The sequence below is a fragment of the Chelonoidis abingdonii genome, chromosome 21 (assembly GCF_003597395.2).
Source record: "Chelonoidis abingdonii isolate Lonesome George chromosome 21, CheloAbing_2.0, whole genome shotgun sequence".
In the NCBI taxonomy this organism is placed as follows: Eukaryota; Metazoa; Chordata; order Testudines; family Testudinidae; genus Chelonoidis; species Chelonoidis abingdonii.
Genome location: NC_133789.1, coordinates 12,910,605 through 12,929,028, shown reverse-complemented (window position 1 = coordinate 12,929,028; position 18,424 = coordinate 12,910,605). Strand labels below are relative to the sequence as shown.

The 18,424-nt window shown below is 43.0% G+C and overlaps 1 protein-coding gene across 1 annotated transcript in view; it reads left to right on the top strand.

The window, feature by feature from the left end:
* Positions 1 to 18,424, top strand: part of NSF (N-ethylmaleimide sensitive factor, vesicle fusing ATPase) — a 177,736-nt gene that overhangs the window by 133,748 nt on the left and 25,564 nt on the right. Inside the window, exons 15-16 of the mRNA XM_032806572.2 lie at positions 10,710 to 10,776; positions 11,949 to 12,028. Coding sequence (XP_032662463.2) covers positions 10,710 to 10,776; positions 11,949 to 12,028 — 147 coding nt within the window. The remainder of the gene's footprint in view (positions 1 to 10,709; positions 10,777 to 11,948; positions 12,029 to 18,424) is intronic.

Genomic DNA, 18,424 nt, shown 5'->3' with positions numbered 1-18,424 from the left:
CATTGTGGCTGTTGTGTTCTTATTCGTGTTTTCCATATTCATTATCAAAGCCAACTTTTTTTTTCCTGTAGCACTCGCCATTGGGGTCGGCATACTTTTTCTAGATAAATTTAAATATAGACATCCCTATTAGTGAACAAAAACATGGGTGCGTCTTGGCTTGGTGCACTGGACTATGGGCAATTGCTGAACTTATATCTGTTTCCTCTTATTATATGGGTCTGCACTTATCTTTCTTTACGTTAGCAATTTACCATCAATTGGTCTGAATAGCTTTTTTGACCTGTACTCGCTTTTTGTCAGATGGATTAGAGCCGTCTAGGCACAAGGCTTCTTTCCTGCTTGGAGATACAGCTGATGCCTGGTGTGCGCATTAGGAGTTTTTGGGGGTTTTGCGACGGTTTCATGAATAGTATTTAGTTCCAGTTACCTGTTGAGTGATTACTGTCCGTAGTGCGTCACCCCATCTTAGCCCAGGCGCATTCAACTCCTGCTGGCCGATTGTGATCTAGTTGTTGCATTCTCTGGTGTGGTGGGCCTCTGTGCTGTGATTAGCTTCTGTTTATGTTAGTGCCCCTTTTTGATATGAAGGGTAGGTTCTTTAAGAGGGTTCTTTGTTGATATGAGTGACTCATTTCCATCTGGGTCTATAATGCTTCGTATGTCTGATTGCGGGTGTTGACTTGCATTGTGCTGCCATGATGGGGGAGGTGATGGATAATTCATGCATGATGGTCTTGACAGTGGCAACAGACTATTTCTGTGACGCTGGTGCATGCATGAAGTTTCTTCCCCTGGGTATCCAGATGCTCCTATGAGTAGGTCCTGTTGCAGGATATTTGGGCTTTATCTTTATCTCTTAGATATTTTGCTAGTCTACTTGCAGCTTCAATTTATTCTCAACTCCTGGCCCTGTGAAGATCACCACCAATCTACTTCTTTCTTGGATAGGCATTTTTGCTACTCCTTTAAGAGTGATCATTTTTGAATCATTCTTTTTTGCGGCATTTTTCCTGCCTGCTTGGTTGTTTTTTACTGGGGTCATTCTGTTTGTTGGAGGTTGTTTCTTAATTTCTGAAAAAACTTTGTCTTCTGCTCATTTAACAAGGATTGTACATCTTTTTGTTCCTTTTCTTTTCAATGACCCTCCCTTATTCTTGTTAACTTGGTTTGCTATGATTTAATTTCAACTTACAGATTGGGTTTCATCGGGGGTTTGGATTTTCTAGCCTGAGTTGCCATATAACAGGGATGCCAGTTCACAGTGGCATGTTATGAGATAATTCTTTATTACTTATTCCGCAGGAACTATTGCTTCTTGAGTGACGAGGTTGTTTTAGTTAGTTTCCTGAGAGGAGAAGATTCAGGACCTTATTTAACTCCGCAAGTAGACACAAGCGTACATTTAACGTTGAGTTTGAGATGACTGGAATCTGAGTCATTTTATTGTTCTGTTTGTAGTTTTGACTCTATCATTGTACATCCACCGCGGCAAACTCTTGTTCCTTTCGTTGCGCACGAAATTTTTCATTGAAGTTATATTTCACATTGTAACACTCGCTGACATAATCATCACCTTGTTTAGTTTTCACCCGTGTGAGGAGATCTAAATGGCCCAGAAGTGAGCAGTAATATCCTGTCTTAGTCATTTGTCTTCTTTATTTTACTTATATCTCCGTTGTGATCTTGTGAAACATTCTATCTTATTTCACCCACATGTCAAGCTGGCGCTCTAGATTTTGCTGCCCAAGCCGCAGCAGGCTGCTTTGGTCGCTGCTGCGGGAGTCTGTAAGGTCTGGCCTTTTTTGGGGAGGCCTCCTCAGGTGTGCCTGTGGATGGTCTCTGAGGCCACGGACCACGGCCCTCCACAGCATTGAGGGGCTGAAGCTGTGGGACCAGCGGCCCTCCAAGCAAGCACCGAGGCAGCCTGTTGCCACTTCGCGCTTGCCCTCACAAGAGGTGTGTGTCTGGGGCTGGAGGCCGTGCTGCAGCGTGTCTGGAGTGGCTCACAATTGCAGTTCCATCTTAGGGAGATGTCCGAAGGCAGCCCCCACTGGTGATATTATGTAGATTATCAAGCATTATAATTGTGACTTTTTGGATCGCTACCGTCTTTCGGGTCGCCGTCCCATATATAAAGTCCTCTCCAACACACAATCACTCCATCAGGTTTCTTCTGAGACTTCATTACTGGATCATTGTGTGTCACAGACCATGCTGGCGTCAATTCTTAGTCACTACTAACTTACAGGTTTATTTTTGCTGGGAAGAGAATGAGATTGAGAGGTTAAAGTAGAGATAAATATTTTACACACTGAGTCAGTTTTGTAGTCAAAATGTGCGCGATGTGTATCTTCGTTCCCAATCACCTTATTGCTTGTTTGGATTCTGTCTATAGTCCGACTGTTCAGAGTAATCGTTTTTCTCAACAATGACCAATGCTTTGATTAGAATTTCTATTGTAGTTAGTCCGGTTTACAATGTATATGTCTGCATTCTTTGAATGGATAAATAAGTGATCTAAGTCTTCCATTGTTTTCTGAGTTTAACCTGATACACATTCTCACCACTTGAGGTGAGGTTATTTAATTACCAGGCATGCATATGTCAATGTAATGTATAGTACAAGGTAGAGAATAGGCAAACATACATAATATTCCTTTGATCTCTTCAAGTTGCATGGCCTGATTCCCCGTATACATTTCTTCTTTTGAATTTCAATAAGGAATGACCTTGGCTCTGGCCTGCGCTGTCTGTAGTGTACAAAGATGTCCATAGGTCATCCATTGCAGTGTCATTCAAATGACTGAACAACATTGATTCGTTCTATATTGAACTTACTTGTCTAGTTGTACTGTTCTTTTGTTTTTCTTTTGTATCAATTGAGACGTTGAGATGCAGGTTTACTCAGACCCTTTTTATACATAAGGCAATTTACCATCACAATGCATTCTGTTTCTGAAATGTATCCCGAGTTTAGGGTACACTTTTCCAGAGAAATTTACGGATACAAATTTTTTATACTATGGTCATGCCCTGCAGGTTTTCTTTTCCAACAAAAATTTATTTTTTCAGTTTACTTCAGCTTACTTAACAAAATTCTGTACAGTATAAGTATATCACAGTACATTTGCTTGATAAACTCTCAGCACAGTGATATTCAGGGGCGCATATTTTTTTCAGGTGTTTCAGAGGTGGAGTGATCTAAAACCTTATGTACGGTTAGTCACCGCTGGCTGTATCAGGGCTTGTCAGGACTGGGATAACGCTCAGGAAACGAGCTTAGGTTCTCGTGGGTTCTGCCGGTTTGCTGGCGGGCGATTAGAGCGACAGATTTTTTGCTGTTACAGTGGCTCATGCGGTGGGTTTGCTATAAGGGGCTGATGTACGGTCTTGGGGAGTTTCGGCAGGCACCTGGTTCGTCGGGTTGATTCATCTATCGGGGAATAGGCTTCTGGGATGGGCTCGCACTCCTGTCGAAGCTTGACTAGGACGTTTTGTGGGAATCGTTGGGGATTGTTCCGGAGATTCCACGCGGTTTCAACGCTGGACGAGGGAAGCTACAAGTGGAGGGGTACCTTGTGGACAAGGTTGACCTAAGAGAAGCGGTTGAACTGATCCGGGTGATTGTGGTGTGTGAGGGTGTTGCACGACGGGAAGATGTCATGACGCCACATCGCAAATTGGAACTGTGTCGGTACACTATGTGAGAGCCTAGGTACACGATGGCGGACTGAGCTACTGCTGCAGGAGTTTGAACGGAGGATTATGGCGATACGACCGGTGGAATGTAATCATGCTGGATTACGGATCATAGAGGCTATGGTGCTGTTGTGAAAGCAGGAAGAAGCCAAGGTGCGTGGAGTAGCCGTCTGCAATGATAGGTGAACTTTTTAATGAATAAGAAGTGCTGACTGGGATAGACGGAGTCCTGTCGGGGTAAAAATCCGGGCGTGGTAAGAAGCTACTGAGCTTGCCCTGTTAGTGCTTGGGTGTGTAGACGCGGGTTGGTGGATTGGATAGAGACCTCTTTTAGTCTTTATGGTAACCAAGGGATTGTGTTATTATGGAGACTTCATTCCCGGGGGCTATAGCTGGAGGCGGTGCTTGCAGATAATTTGGGGTCGATTTTTCTGGATGTGATAGCGATGGAGTTCGTGCGTGCAGGGTTGAAGTACTCGGAGGATGCCGTTTTAGATTTGGTTTTGTGTGAGCGTTGAGGACTCGTCGAGAAATGTGGTAGGACAGCGTGTGGGTGGGTGATGTGAGCTATTCAATTCAATTGATGGAAGGATAACAAACGTAGATCTGGGTTAGGGTTTTCCTTCTCGGAGGGCTCATTTTAGAGTAGGCTTAGTTCGGGAAGTGGATTGGCGGAGGCTTGTGGATTTTACATGCGAGGGTCCTGATTTACTTAGTTGAGCTCGCTGTGAAGCCTGTATCCAGAAGGGGAAAACTGATGGGCAGGCGTTGTGGCGGGATGAGCCGAACTCAGGAGGGTTAGGAAAAGCGAGAGTAAGGTAGTGGAGAGAGGCGGGATTGCAGGGAGCGTTTATGGTCAGACTGCAGGTAAGTGCGAAGGCTAAAAGCCGCGTTTGCTGGACTTGAAGGGTTCAACCTCCGGTGTTAGGTTTCTACACACAGTAATGAAGAAGAAACAAGAAGTAGTGGGCCGCTTCCTGAGGATGGAACGGAGGGTTAAGTAACCTGGGTTTGGGCCCTATAATAGTATTTGCCTCGGTCTTTATTGATAGTGCGGAGTTTAGGGTGATGGAGGGTTGTAAGGATGTGTTCTGGGGTGGTGATTCCTCTGAGGTAGAGGAAGCTGTGACAGCTATCGGGACAATCGGAGGCCCGAGCTCTCCATCCGAGGTTTAAGGAACTGGTGCGTAATTGTCCCGTTGCGGCTTTTTAAGCCTTTGTACTCGGGGTGTGCCATCGTCTGGCTTGCTAACGTGTTCTATTTTTTAGAAGGATAAGTGATCCGGGTATTTGGCCTGTTAGCTTGACGTCTGTCGTGTTGTAGGTCTTGGAAAATTGTGGAGAGGTAGTTAAGGGCATTGAGGTCCAATGGTAATTGGCGATTAACTGGATTTCTTAGGGCTAGATGTGCCAACCACCTGATTTCTCCTTCTTTGGAGGTGACGGTTACTTAGATAACAGGGAATTCGGTAGATTCTATTTACTGTGCGATTCAGTAGGGCGTTGACTCGGTTCCCGCATGGGGGATGTTAGTTATTGGAAGAGGGGTCATATATGGAGTGTTAAGCGTGGTAGCTACTGCGTTAAAGGGAGGATCCGGGGGTGGTTGAGGTGAATTGTCGGTGTGCAGGAGGTTCTAGTGGAGTTCCCTCAGGCGGTTTGGGATTTTTTTTGTTACTGACCTTGGCAAAGCGGAATGTGCTAATAGTTTGGGATGCGAGTGGGGGTATTGGCTAACACGGAGAAGGATCTATTCAGAGGATCTGACCACTTGATAAATGGCAGTATAGTAATAGATGAATTTTCTAAATAAGGGGGAAGTTGGGGGGCCAGGGTGGTTTTTTTTTCTTGGCGCAAAAATTTTAGGGTTTTTAATAGATTTTAGATTGTTGGGCCATCGTAGAATGAGGAGGAGGGAAGGCTCTTGGGGTATTGGCTTGAGAGCAGGATGACTATGATGCCATTGATTGCTGTTAAAAGCCAAATGCGGTTTTAGGATGCATCATCCGGCAGTATTTCCAGCAAGGCGAAGGTAGGTGTTAGTGCTGTTATATCCGGCGCTGGTGGAGACCCCCTGGATATTGGTGTTTGGTGTCCCCATGTTTAGAAGGTGGATGTTCACTGGACGGTTCAGCGTTGGATATCCGAGTGGAACTTCTGCTTATGAAGGAGGTAAGGCTTGGCTTGTTAGCCTGGCCAAGAGGCTCCGGGGGTGTTGCTCGTATTACATATATCAGGGGTTAAGTTTAGGGGTGAGAGGAATTATTTAAGTTTTTACTATGTAGGCCGAGGACTCGATGGGTACAACTGGATTATTAGGAAGTTTAGCTTGAATGACGGAGGTTTCTACATTTAGGGAGTGAATTCTGAACGCCTTCGAGGGGTAGTGGGGGCAAAGACTTTATCTGGCTTTAGATTAAGCTTGATAAGTTATGGGGGGTGTATGATGGATTGTTTATTTGGCAATTGATTCTTGGATTATCGGCGTAGTTCGCCTCAATGGTCTGTGAGGATGTTGGAGGATGGTGGGACTGGGGTTCTGCGAGATTTTTCTTGGTCGCTGGGGAGTCTTCACTGTCGGTTTAGCTTGATCGCCTATTGGGTCGGAAGCATTTTCCTCAGGGGGATTGGCAGAGCCCTGGAGGTTTCTTTCCCTTTTCTTGATAGCGTGGGCTGGGTTGCTTGCTGCGTGGATTTCTGCTGCGCTTGAGTCTTCATTCCAATTTTGAGTAGGATTTCATAACTAGTGGTTTAGGGGTTTTAAATTTTGGGTCGGGTTTTGTGGCTGCCTTGTGGAGGTCAACTAGCTGATATTTTGTCCTTCTGCCTATGGTCTTGAATCCTCTATGAAGTAGGATCAAGGTGTTTTTTAAAATAGGGGATACTGTTAGGTCTTTATCCCTTACGTGTGTGGCTGTTTTAATGTCCCTATCGGCAGCTCCCTTGTCCAGGTGTTTGAGGCATCTTTCCCTGCACCATCACAATTTGGGGCTGCCCTGAGCTCCTGCTTACTTTGTGGGTCTTATGCCCAACAGGGATGGCTATCTGTCCGGTGGAGTGTGATGGCCGATGAGTGTGACCTGAGACTCTTTGTTAATGGAGGGACTGGGGTCTGTGGAGATGTAGGGACTGAATTGAGTTACGTTTTCCCCTTGCTTATGCATATTCGATTTCACTTGGTGACAGGGTGCTGTTTCCATTCTTGTGTCATCCTACTGTATCTTTTGTAAAGTTCTCTGAAGCTCGTCACTTACAGGGCTTGCCCATCCAGTTTGACTCATCCTGAGCTTTCATGGCTTGCTGCAGAGGCCAGACAGTCAGAGTGCAGCGACTGCTTCACATATGTGCTACTCTCTCCTTTCTGTGGAACGAGTGGGGCTCTGTTTCTGTTTAGTCAGAATCTTTGGTTTGTCCTTGACATGTCTCGTACATTTACTTTCATTTAATATCCAATTAGGGCTATCATTAATTGCAGTTATCATTGTGATTAATCAACGATTATAGTGATAAATTGATTAATTGCGTTTTAAGCACATTGTTAAACATATGATCCATTGAATGTCAATATTTTGGTGTTTTTTCTGCCGTTTCAAATCATGTCAGTTACAACGATGCGAGTGTTAGTGCTACCTTTCTATTTTTTTTAACTTTTTGCCTGTAAAATGATAAAAAAGTTTGTCATGTACTCATAAGTCTGTCTGCATTTTATATGAAGAATTACAATGTGTTTTGTACATACTTACTAAAAACAAACAATGTAAAATTTTAGAGCCTTTTTTTATTTTACATGTCACCTGCAGGTGAAACAGGCATTGCTGGCCTTGTCTTGTATCCGGCCTGCAGCTTTTATGTGTCAGTATATGCAACATTATTGCCCCTTTGTGCTTCTGGCCACCTCCGGACATGGCTTCTATGCTGATCAGTCATTAAGACATATTGTGTTAATTATTCTGACTGGTCTATGGCGTGCGTGCATGCCCATATTCTGTTCATTTAACTTTCACTGCGATTTTGACAAACCAGCTACATGGTGAGATTTAAATTTAGCTACAGTACTCGACCCAGTGTAGAATCTAGGTCTTCCAATGGGGACGGTGTGGGCATGCTCTTCAGAAGTCTTAATAGGGCACACTCTGTTTGCTGAACTACTGACCTGACACCAAAGGAATCAGTCTTCTGCTGGTGATCTTGACTCAGTGTTGCAAACATGCATTAGTCAATGCTTTGGTCTTATGGGGTGGACCATCTCGCTGGACGCTGTCGCCATGTGGTGTTGAAGCTCTTGGTATTTGTTTTGTAATTGATCTCCTATTTGCAATGTAGAAAACATCCAAATATTTATGCTTTTGTTTTACTGCAGTATATTTTTAATCTTTGCGCCCTTTCCTGCTTAAATAATGCCCCAGGACTAATGTATTTGGTTAATTTTGATGAGTGCCCAGCTGTAGTGTTCATCGCCTCGAACGATTTATTTTCGATAAGATTTGAAAAAATTTCAGTTTAATTCAGATCTGAATTGGATTTTTCATTCAGGTTCCTTTACATTATAATCTTTTTTCGGTTTGCTACTGTCCCCAGTGACTGCTTGCCTAATGTCACTTCTTTAGGAAACTTACATTTTCGCATACAGCTGCTTGAAAAAAAAATGAGAAGAGGTGTGCGTGTGTGTACACTGAATTATTATGATTTTTCTTTATCCTCCCTTATGGAACACACATAATCCTCTCATATCTTCATAACTTTATTTATCCCAGAAGTATAAATTGCATTTTTTTCAGTATGATCCGAATGGGGCAGAATGTTCTACGTGCTGGCGATTTTGGTCCTATAACACAGGGATGTGTGTTAGTAGGGGAGTCATGCTCACGGCTGAGCACAGTTGTGTGAAGTCCCTGACTCGTATGTAGCCATAGCTTTGACCATTGCTTAGTCCCCGGAAGCCACTGAATTATTTGTATGACTGTGTGCTTAGGCTAGTCATGGGATGCTATTGTGTTGGTTGTGACAGCCATGCCTAAGGGGGGGCTTTAGGATCTGGGCCAAATTGGGATTGGTCTGTTTGCGAAGGGGGTTGACTAAGATGCCTCCTGAAGTCGCTTCACTGTTTCTATTTATTTATCTAAGTGGCCTTTATGAAAAATTAAACGTGTGCCAGTCTTTGATGATTGGAGCTTTATTAAATGGCTCAGACGTCAAATGGCCGTACTTACCTGACCGAGTTTTGTCTACCTTACCTGTTAATGATTGTTCAAGGTTATGCTGACCTCGAGCCTGCCTGGCGATGTTTTTCATTGGAATTGTTCGGTTCTCGTTCTTTGTCAGGGTGTTGGCCTCGATTGATTCTCTGCTTGGTCCTTTCCAAACCACGAATTATGTGTCCTATTCTAAGATCTTCTATCTGTATGGTAACACGCTGAGCCGTGGATCTGGGATTAACTGGTGGACTGTAGTTTATGTCTTGGGGCTGAAAACTGGCTTTAAGTTAATGAGTATGTACGTTTTTATAATCTATGGATGTTTCATTTTCCCCTATGACCGCTGGGCAGTTATAATTGTTAGATGTTTTTCAGCATCCCCTTGGGGAAGGTAAGGCAGTGCCCACCTGCAAGCCACACGGGGCTGCAGTGACGAGTTCAGTCACTGCCTGCATCGTTACAAGGAAACAATGGAAAGTCAGTTGAATTTAATATCAAAATAAATAAGATAGGCCTCAGCATCAGTTGGATTATTCATTTCTTCTTCGAGTGCTTGCTCATGTTGATTCCATTCTAGGTGTGTGTGCGCCCACACGCAGTGCTTCAAGCCGCTGGACTGAACTCTGAGCCTACCTCCAAGGATCCTGCTTGTGAGTGACCTAGAATGGAACTGACGTGAACAAAGACTTGAAGAAGAAAAAACGGTTACCTGCTTTTTCATAACTGTTGTTCTTTGAGATTTGTTGCTCATGTCCATTCCGTTACCTGCCCTCCTACCCCTCTGTCAGAGTTGTCAACAAACAGGAACTGAGAGAGTGTAGGGCTGGCCGCGCCTAATATACCAACACAGGAGTGCAGCACTTAAAGGGGTGCTACAGCCACACCTGTGGATACCACAAAGGCAAAAATCTCCAACAACTGTGCAATTGGGCGCGTGCACACATGGAATGGACTTGAGCAACACATCTCAAAGAACAACAGGTACCAAAAGAAAGGTAACCATTTTTTTCATACTTATTTCAATAAAAGCCTCCATTTTTAATTTAAATAAAGCTGCCACCTCAAAGTGCTGCAGATCACCATAGTTCTTGCTGTGATGGACATGGGGCAGATATGTAATAATTTAGAAATTGATTCATATTAATTTATCAGTACTGCATGTCACCAGGTCATGAGAAATATTAACTGAAATGTTTTTAGAGTTGGGGAGTTAGTTTAATAATAAGGTGTTAGAGGGAAGGTAACACATTGGGTTCAGATGAAACACCTCCGGGTAAACAGTGCTGGAGGTTAAGAAACAATACCTGTGCTGTTAAGCTGTGAAGAAGCTATTTACAAGTGCCAGCTAATTTACAGAGCTGTTTTGCCTAAAACTAACCAATCAAAAAGACACTAAAGAGTTAAAAAGAGGATTCTGGGGAGAGTGGGAGGCAGTTGTTGGGGGGCTGTTTTGGGGGAAACAGATACAGAGACAGGCTGGGTCTGAAGGACAGGCTCCTTCCTAAGCTGTCCGGGAGCTGGTAAGCTTTAGGTAAGACAGACAAGCATATAGGCCTTTTAATTTTTCAAAACCCCTTTTTCCTGTTATGTGCTGGGATTTCGAGTTGCATGTACATGCTCTGCCTATTTGGTTGATAGACTGACCTCAGCCATCCTGAAATTGTCTGAGGTGCAGTCTGATGCATAGCATCACGAAAGTACACAAGGCCATGTATCTGCGGAACTTGAGGCATGTTCACATATGTATAATTGGACAGTCTTGGAGATCTCTTATGATGAGATTGTGACAATAATAAATTGTTTTTTCCCTAGATCTTTGATGATGCATACAAGTCCCAGCTCAGCTGTGTAGTAGTCGATGACATTGAAAGGCTCCTAGGTGAGTCATAGAATTTTGGTTGCACCATGCAACAGACAATGTAGTGTTACCAACCAGAAATGATTCAGGAACCATAAGCGCGTATGGAGTCTAATCGAAGTATGATGATTCAAGAGCCTTGAATTGATCCTTCATGTTGGTCTAAAGATGCATCATTTCTGAACTCCATCAGTAATATTCTTGTCTTCTACCTCAGTGTTGGCTTCGTCTTGTTCTAAGGTATTTGAGTTGGTTGTGGTGCTCCAGCCTCCATATGCATCATTTTAAACTAAATGGGATTTATAGGCTTAATTAACAAGTCAGAAAGGGGCCTGATTCTTCACTGCCTTGCACCTTTGAACAGTCATGTACAACTGTAAAATACTACAGTAGAACCTCAGAGTTACAAACACCTCAGGAATGGAGGTTGTTCGTAACTCTGAACAAAACACTGTGGTGGTTCTTTCAAAAGTTTACAACTGAACATCGACTTAATACAATGAAACTTTACTATGCAGAAGAAAAATGCTACTTTTAACCATCTTAATTTAAATGGAACAAGCAGAGAAACAGTTTCCTTACCATGTCAAATCTTTTTTTAAACTTCTCCTTTATTTTTGTAGTAGTTTCTATTTAGCACAGTACTGTACTGTATTTGCTCTTTTTATTGTTTGTCTCTGCTGCTGCCTGATTGCAGACTTCCAGCTCCAAAACGGGTGTGTGATTGACTGCTCCGTTTGTAACTCTGAGGTTCTACTGTACTGTCTGTCTAAGTGCAGAATTCTGACTTCCTAGCATTTTACACCCACTCGTCACAACTGGGACTTGCTGTACGAGGGGCAAGGCAGTGGGGCAGCTGTCCCAAGGTGTTTCAGGAAACATTCAGAACTAGAATATCGGAGGTGTCCTGCAGTGAAAGGAAAGGCTACTGCTCTGTAGGGAGGCTTATTGAGAAGCAGTTGTAAGCAGGCGTTCACAAGTGACAGGGAAATAGGAACAGTGTGATCACTGAATTTAAAATCCAGTATTTTTTCCCGTTGCTTCATTGTGACTGCAAGGCTGAGAGTGAAGATTTCCATTTAAACCACTCTGCTTTCCTTTGAGGAGCACAATGGAATTTGAAAAGTGAACCAGAAAAGTTTGATTCCTGCTGTACAACATTATCCTGTTTATTCGTGTTTTTTCCTTTCCAGATTATGTTCCTATTGGACCACGATTCTCCAACTTGGTTTTGCAGGCCCTTCTCGTGTTGCTAAAAAAGACACCTCCTCAGGTAAGAACGTTATATGGTAGGATGAGAGTTTCCATGAGCATTGTCATTCCTAGAACTATCCTATAGGAGAGGTCTTCACGCCTGGCTGACAAACAATTAATTGTAGCAGTGTCTAACTGCTGTTGGCTGAATAAAGATTTTTAACTGAGTTTATCCTGTTTCATTATTTAGCAACACATTCACCCGTGGATAGCTGCACATTGCTTAAGTAAGAAGGCAGCATGCTGAATACGCAGCAGGTTTACAGAGTGAAGATTAAAGTTCTTTGGTCATTGATTTGTCTGAGAATCAAACAGAAAATTCTGATCTTCCCAAACTCAGATCTGGTTGTCTGTCTTATCTAATTTAAAAAAAAAAATGAATTTCCTCTGATGTATGTAAGTGTTTTCAGTTGAGCGTGGATTTGTATCTTGTCTGCCTCAGTCCAAATCCCCCAGGTACCTGTGAAAATGAATGTTTTTAAAGTCTGATGGTAGACTTCTTAGTTAAAAATTGGGCTTTGTACTTAATGTTCGCTAACATGGTGAAGTTTAGGTACCTTTCAAATGACAACTTGCCTCCTCTAAAGCAAACCAAGTTAAGGAGGGAGGGTCTCTAGCACCACTTCCTGGCTATTCATTTGAGTTCCACTGTATGAGCCTGTGAAATGTGGAATAAGGGGAAGTTGAAGAAAGGCTCTGGCAAAGGAACCAGACAACACACCCTGAATAAATTTGTAGCCTATTCTCATTTTCACATGCTGGAAAATAAAGTAGTAATGCTGCACAAATCACAACTTTTATTTAGGACAGTTCTTGGTTTAATTATAGAAGTGGGTGACAGAATTCCCACTGGAGTACAGTACCTTAGTTCCAGGGCTTCTGCTAGTAGCACCAACAAACTGCAAGAGAGAAGACTTCTACTAAAGAGCTTTTTGTCCTGTACAAAGCGCTCACAGTGAGTGAGATAATATCTTTTATTGGACCAACTTCTTTTGGTGAAAGGTCAAGCTTTCAAGCTTCACGGAGCTTTTCTTTAATTCTGGAGAAGGTAAGCAGAGTGTCACAGCTAAATACATGCTGGAACAGATTGGTATGTATGCAGAATTAATACATGTAGGAGACCACTTACGATGAAGTGAGCACTTAAAACCTCAGATCTTAAATGGTCTCCTACAAACATCTCTGTAAACATCTTTAACTGTAGCCTTCCTAAGAATAATAAAATAGAATTTACTCCAGAAAAAAGCCTTTTTTCTAAGCCTAGTTACTTACTTATTTAAATGCCCGGCCATGTTAATTTAATCAAGTGGACACTAATATTTGTAATAATGTGTCTAAGAAAAACAATTCATTTAGAACATACCTATTTTACAAACAGTGAAAAACGAGGTATACAGTACAAATCAGTTAACTCAAATTGCTTGTTCTTTCTCTTCTCACGTGGCTTGTTGTCGTCATTCACTGCGTGTTCTCTCTAGATGGCAGCCTGCTATGCGCAAGAACCTTTTCTTCTTCTCTACGTGCAAAGTGCTAAGGAAATCATTTATTTAAGTAACAGAATTACTGAGAGTGCAGAAATAAGACAAACCATTTCGGTTTGTTCTTGGGAGTTTTAAAATATGTTTTTACATTGTTTGGAATAAAACTAAACTTTTTACATTTCCTAACTTGGTTTTGAACTACATAGGGTGGCACTTTGCACTCGTTGCTTTATTACAGTTAGAAGCCATGGTTTCTTTCAATAAACTATCTTTTAGTTTCCTAGTGTTTAAGATCTTTTCAGGATCCGGTAAATATTACATCCTTTCCTTCATTCTTCCTAACTTGGTTGTGAAAATAACATAGCTTAAAAAAGTCAAAAGAATTGGCCTGTGCAATTCACTCCTCAGGAGCCAAATGTGTTTCCATATTAGCAAGAAACTTCAAATAATATTTATAAAGATCTCTTAAATAATGTAAGCAAGGCTCTGGGGCATTAGTGCTCTTCCTTAAAAACAGAGACTGGACTGTCCTTAGAATGATTGGTGGCAATATCTCATACCGAAAGAGATCGGTGTGGAGTTAGTGATGGAAGCGAACTCTGTCCAGCCTTACTGAAAGGGTCACTTGGAGAAAGGAGCCTAACAAAGTGCACCAGATTTGGATAGGTATATCCACTGCTCATTTTTTGCCCCTACTTGCATTTCATTATCCCTGCAGTCTCCTAGGAGAAATCTGATGAGGTTCAACAAGGACAAGTGCAGAGTCCTGCACTTAGAATGCTACAAACTAGGGACCGAGTGGCTAGGCAGTAGTTCTGCAGAAAAGGACTTGGGGACTACAGTGGATGAGAAGCTGGATATGAGTCAGCAGGGTGCCCTTGTTGCCAAGAAGACTGATGGCATATTGGGCTGAATTAGTAGAAATGTTACCAGCTGATCGAGGGAAGTGATTATTTGGCACTGGTGAGGCCATTTCTGGAGTATTGCATCCAGTTCCCCCTCCCTCCCCCCCACTACAGAAAGGATGTGGACAAATTGGAGACAGTCCAACAGAGGGCAGCGAAAATTGTTAGGGGTTTGGGGCACGTGACTTATGAGGAGAGATTGAGGGAGCTGGAGTTATTTAGTCTACAAAAGAGAAGAGTGAATGAGGATTTGATAGCAACCTTCAAGTACCTGAAGGGGGGTTCCAAAGAGGATGGAGCTTGGCTGTTCTCAGTGATGGCAGATGACAGAACACGGAGCAATGGTCTCAAGTTGCAGTGGAGAAGGTCTAGATAGTTTTTCCTAATATCCAGTTTCACTAGGAGGGTGGTGAAGCACGAATGGGTTCCCTAGAGAGGTTGTGGAATCTCCATTCTTAGAGGTTTTTAAGGCCCAGCTTGACAAAGGCCTGGCTGGGATGATTGTTTGGTGTTGATCCTGTTTTGAGCAGGGGGTTGGACTAGCTCTAATCTGTTATTCTATATCTCAAACCCACAGTGGGGCAGGGAAAGGATGAGCAAATTTTGGAAAGGGTGTTTCCTTTCATCAGAAAGGTGATGACTGTGACATTGGCTTTGATCTGGGGAGGCAAGGGGGTTTGAGAGAGTCACAGGGCTTCATATGGAGGTTGAAAAACCAGAAGGGAGAGGTGGGAATTTGGAATGGGTACTATTGGCAGGCCATACTATGTGATCAGTCATTCCTACGGTGAGTGATTAATCTGCACTAGCTGCTGATTTTGGTCGTGATTCTACAGGCTTATGTGCCTAAGTCCCATTGCTGCTACTCACGTGCATAAAATTAAGCAAGAACAAAAGTCTCTGCAGGATTGACGCCTTAGTTCAAACTCACTCCTAATCAAAATACCCTGACCCTTACCAAGCATATCCAAAGCACTCCTGAGAGTTGCCATTGAATAGCAGAAGAGGCAACCGTCATCTCTCACATTGCTGTCAAACAGGCCTTTTGGCTTTATTTTTTTGTCAGCGTGCCATGCAGCGAGCACCATATCGTTTGTCTGACAGGGGTCTAGAGTTATAGGAACCACAAAGCTGGGGTGAGTGGGAAACAGCCGAACACGTACTCATGGTGTAAGTTCGTAGGTTACACATTCACACAGTGTCATCATGTCACTCACAGAATGGAGACTTAATCTGCAAATAGCTTCCCACAACTACCATGGGCAAAATTAATGTGTAAGAGGGGCATTTCTGGGCCACGGTATTGTTATGCATCAAGTTGCACGACTCTTGTGTTAAATTGGCTTATGGAAGCTGCCTCCCAGATCTCCCCTCTCCCCATTGAGGCTGTCTTAGTCTTTACACTTCCCGTGCAGGACTAAAAATGCTAGTCAAATAGCAGCCCCTGGGAGTTGGGATTTCTGGCTTGTTTGCTATTTAAAAAAAAATTGCAAATTAAATCTGAGCAATAGAAAACCACTCTGAGTTTGCTTTAAATTCTTTGTTGCACTCCATGATTCAGTTTCTTTGAGCAGTGCTTAAAAAGTAGTATCTATTACCAGTTCAAGAGGACTGAAAAACATTGCGTTTTTTTTAGCATCTTTTTAAACCAATTAAAAAGCTTTTCTAAAATGGATTGAAGAGAAGAAAATAAAACATGTTCTCCTGGATCTTTATTTCAATCAGATTTCCCTGTGTTCTGCAGCAGAAGAGATGGGGGTGGGGGAGAAATAGAAAGATTGAAAAGGGCTGTCGCAGCAGGGAGCCAAGCTGGAGAAAAAGACTTCTCTGAGAACTAAGCAACAGCAGCTCTGAAAGCCTAAGAAGCTGCTTCATCTACATGCAGAGTCACACAAGGCATGGGGATGCTCACCAGCACCACAGAGATTTCACATGTGCTTCCCTGCTGGTTCCTATGAAAAGCTAACAATCAGCTCGGGGAGTGAAAGACCATTGCAGCATCCCCTAACTAAGCTGGACGTACAATTTGTTCAGTGTTGTGAAATGTCCAGTTCAGCAAGATGCTCTCGGACACCCTTGCGAATGCCCTTCCTATGCTCCCTGAGGCCCCCTCCTCCTTTTCTGGGACTTGGCAGGCTTCTGCAGATTTGTGAAGGCTGGAGGGGGAGGGGAACATGCTCCTTGTCTGATATAGTTCCACATGCAGAATAATGATGTCCCAGCGTTGCTGGACATGTGCGTGTGGGACAGTAGGTTTAAAAAATAATAGAACCAAATCTTGCTTTCCTGTATACTGGTGTAAACTGGGAGTAACTTCATTTTAGTCAATAGTTATTCTGGATTTACATCTGCACAACTGAGAGCAAAATCTGGCCTATTGTTTGGGGAAAAACAACACCGCAAACCCATCACTTGGGAAAGGATTCCAGTCACCCAAAAGGCTGTTAAAAAGCTGTAAGGAACCAAGGACGAGTGAATAGTCTCTATCAAACATGGACACTTATGGAATAGCATAGCTTTATTCTCGCCCTCTCTTTTCTGTCATTGCCCAGCTGTAATGTAGCTGCAGCTTCTCAGACAGGCTCTTACCTACTCCTTTATCATGGAATGATCAGATTTGCTGGATTTGGTAGTTGCTTGGAACCCAGTTTGCTCTCTTGGGGATCTGAATAATCTTGTATGTAACATAGTCCCCAGGTAGTTTATATAGAATCCTGTCTGTGCATTGAAGTCATTTGAATAGTGTTGAACACTTAAAAATCTATGTTGCTTCAGAAGAGGGGAAAATAACTCTGTTTAAAAATAATTAGCACTTTTTAAATTTAAGTAAATATTAACAGATATACAGATCAAGCATCTGAGGCTCAGACAGGCTAAGAGACATGCCCATGGTCATTCAGTAAATCAGTGGCAGAGTCAAGGTTATTTACTCCTAGCCTCATAAAGGATGGCTCTGAAGCAAAACCGTCCGTGTCTCACCATTTTGTGGGATGCACTGTGCTGGTCACACCACTGCTGTTGGTCAGCGGGAGATAATGTTCTGGTGACCAACTTGGAATTTCTTTTTTTTCAGGTGCTGAGCACCTGTAGCTTCTCTTGACTTTCCTAGGACTTTGCCATTGCTCAGAACCTGTGGCAGCTGGTCCCTAGGTTTCTCAGGTTGGGCAGTGAAAATGGGGCCGCTTGTGAAAATGTTGGCCGTGGACTTTCCATGCTTCAGTATTCTCCACTGAATATGGGGATAATGATACTGACCTGCCTCACAGAGCAGCTGTGAGGCTTTGTCTGCCAAGTGCTTCAAGATCAAGTCAGACTCCGTTGACGTACACCACCTATGTATTAAAGTAAGATGAAGATGGATAGATCTAAGCTCCAGCATGTGACTATAAAACAGTCATGTGTGATTAGTCTCCATCAATATGGATTGCTGCTGTTTGGGTCTTCATTGTCAAATGCGTTTCACAAGCAATACACAGAGTGAAGCACTCCTCACCACTAAACTTACACAATAATTTGCTGAACAGAGTGCATAAAACTTCTGAAATGCAAGTGAATTCTACTAAAATAACTTCTATTTAAATTATTGATTGTGGAAGATTCTTTTCTTAGAGACCTCTTGTTTTATGTTGATTAGCTGCCTTTACAGAGTGTGAGTTTAAAACAAAGTCCTAGAGACTAATTTCTGCTGTAGCGCATATCTTGTTCCCTCGCAGTCAGGTGCCTATCTCCAGAACAGGAGATGTGACACTGTCTGGGGCCAGCAGATGGGTTGCTTGTGAGTTTTTTTTCGTTGGGCAGTGTGAGAATCTGAATTCAGTATTTGCTAAGTGGGCAGTATGTGAATCTTGGGAGTTCCCTGTTCCCTGGATGATTGATCCTGCAGTCAGTGGGAGCTGAGTGCTCCACTAATTTCAGGGCATGGCTACACTTACATTTTTGCAGCGCTGGTACTTACAGCTGTGGTCGTACAGCTGTGTAGGGCCAGCGCTGCAGTGTGGCCACACTGACAGCGACCAGCGCTGCAGTGTG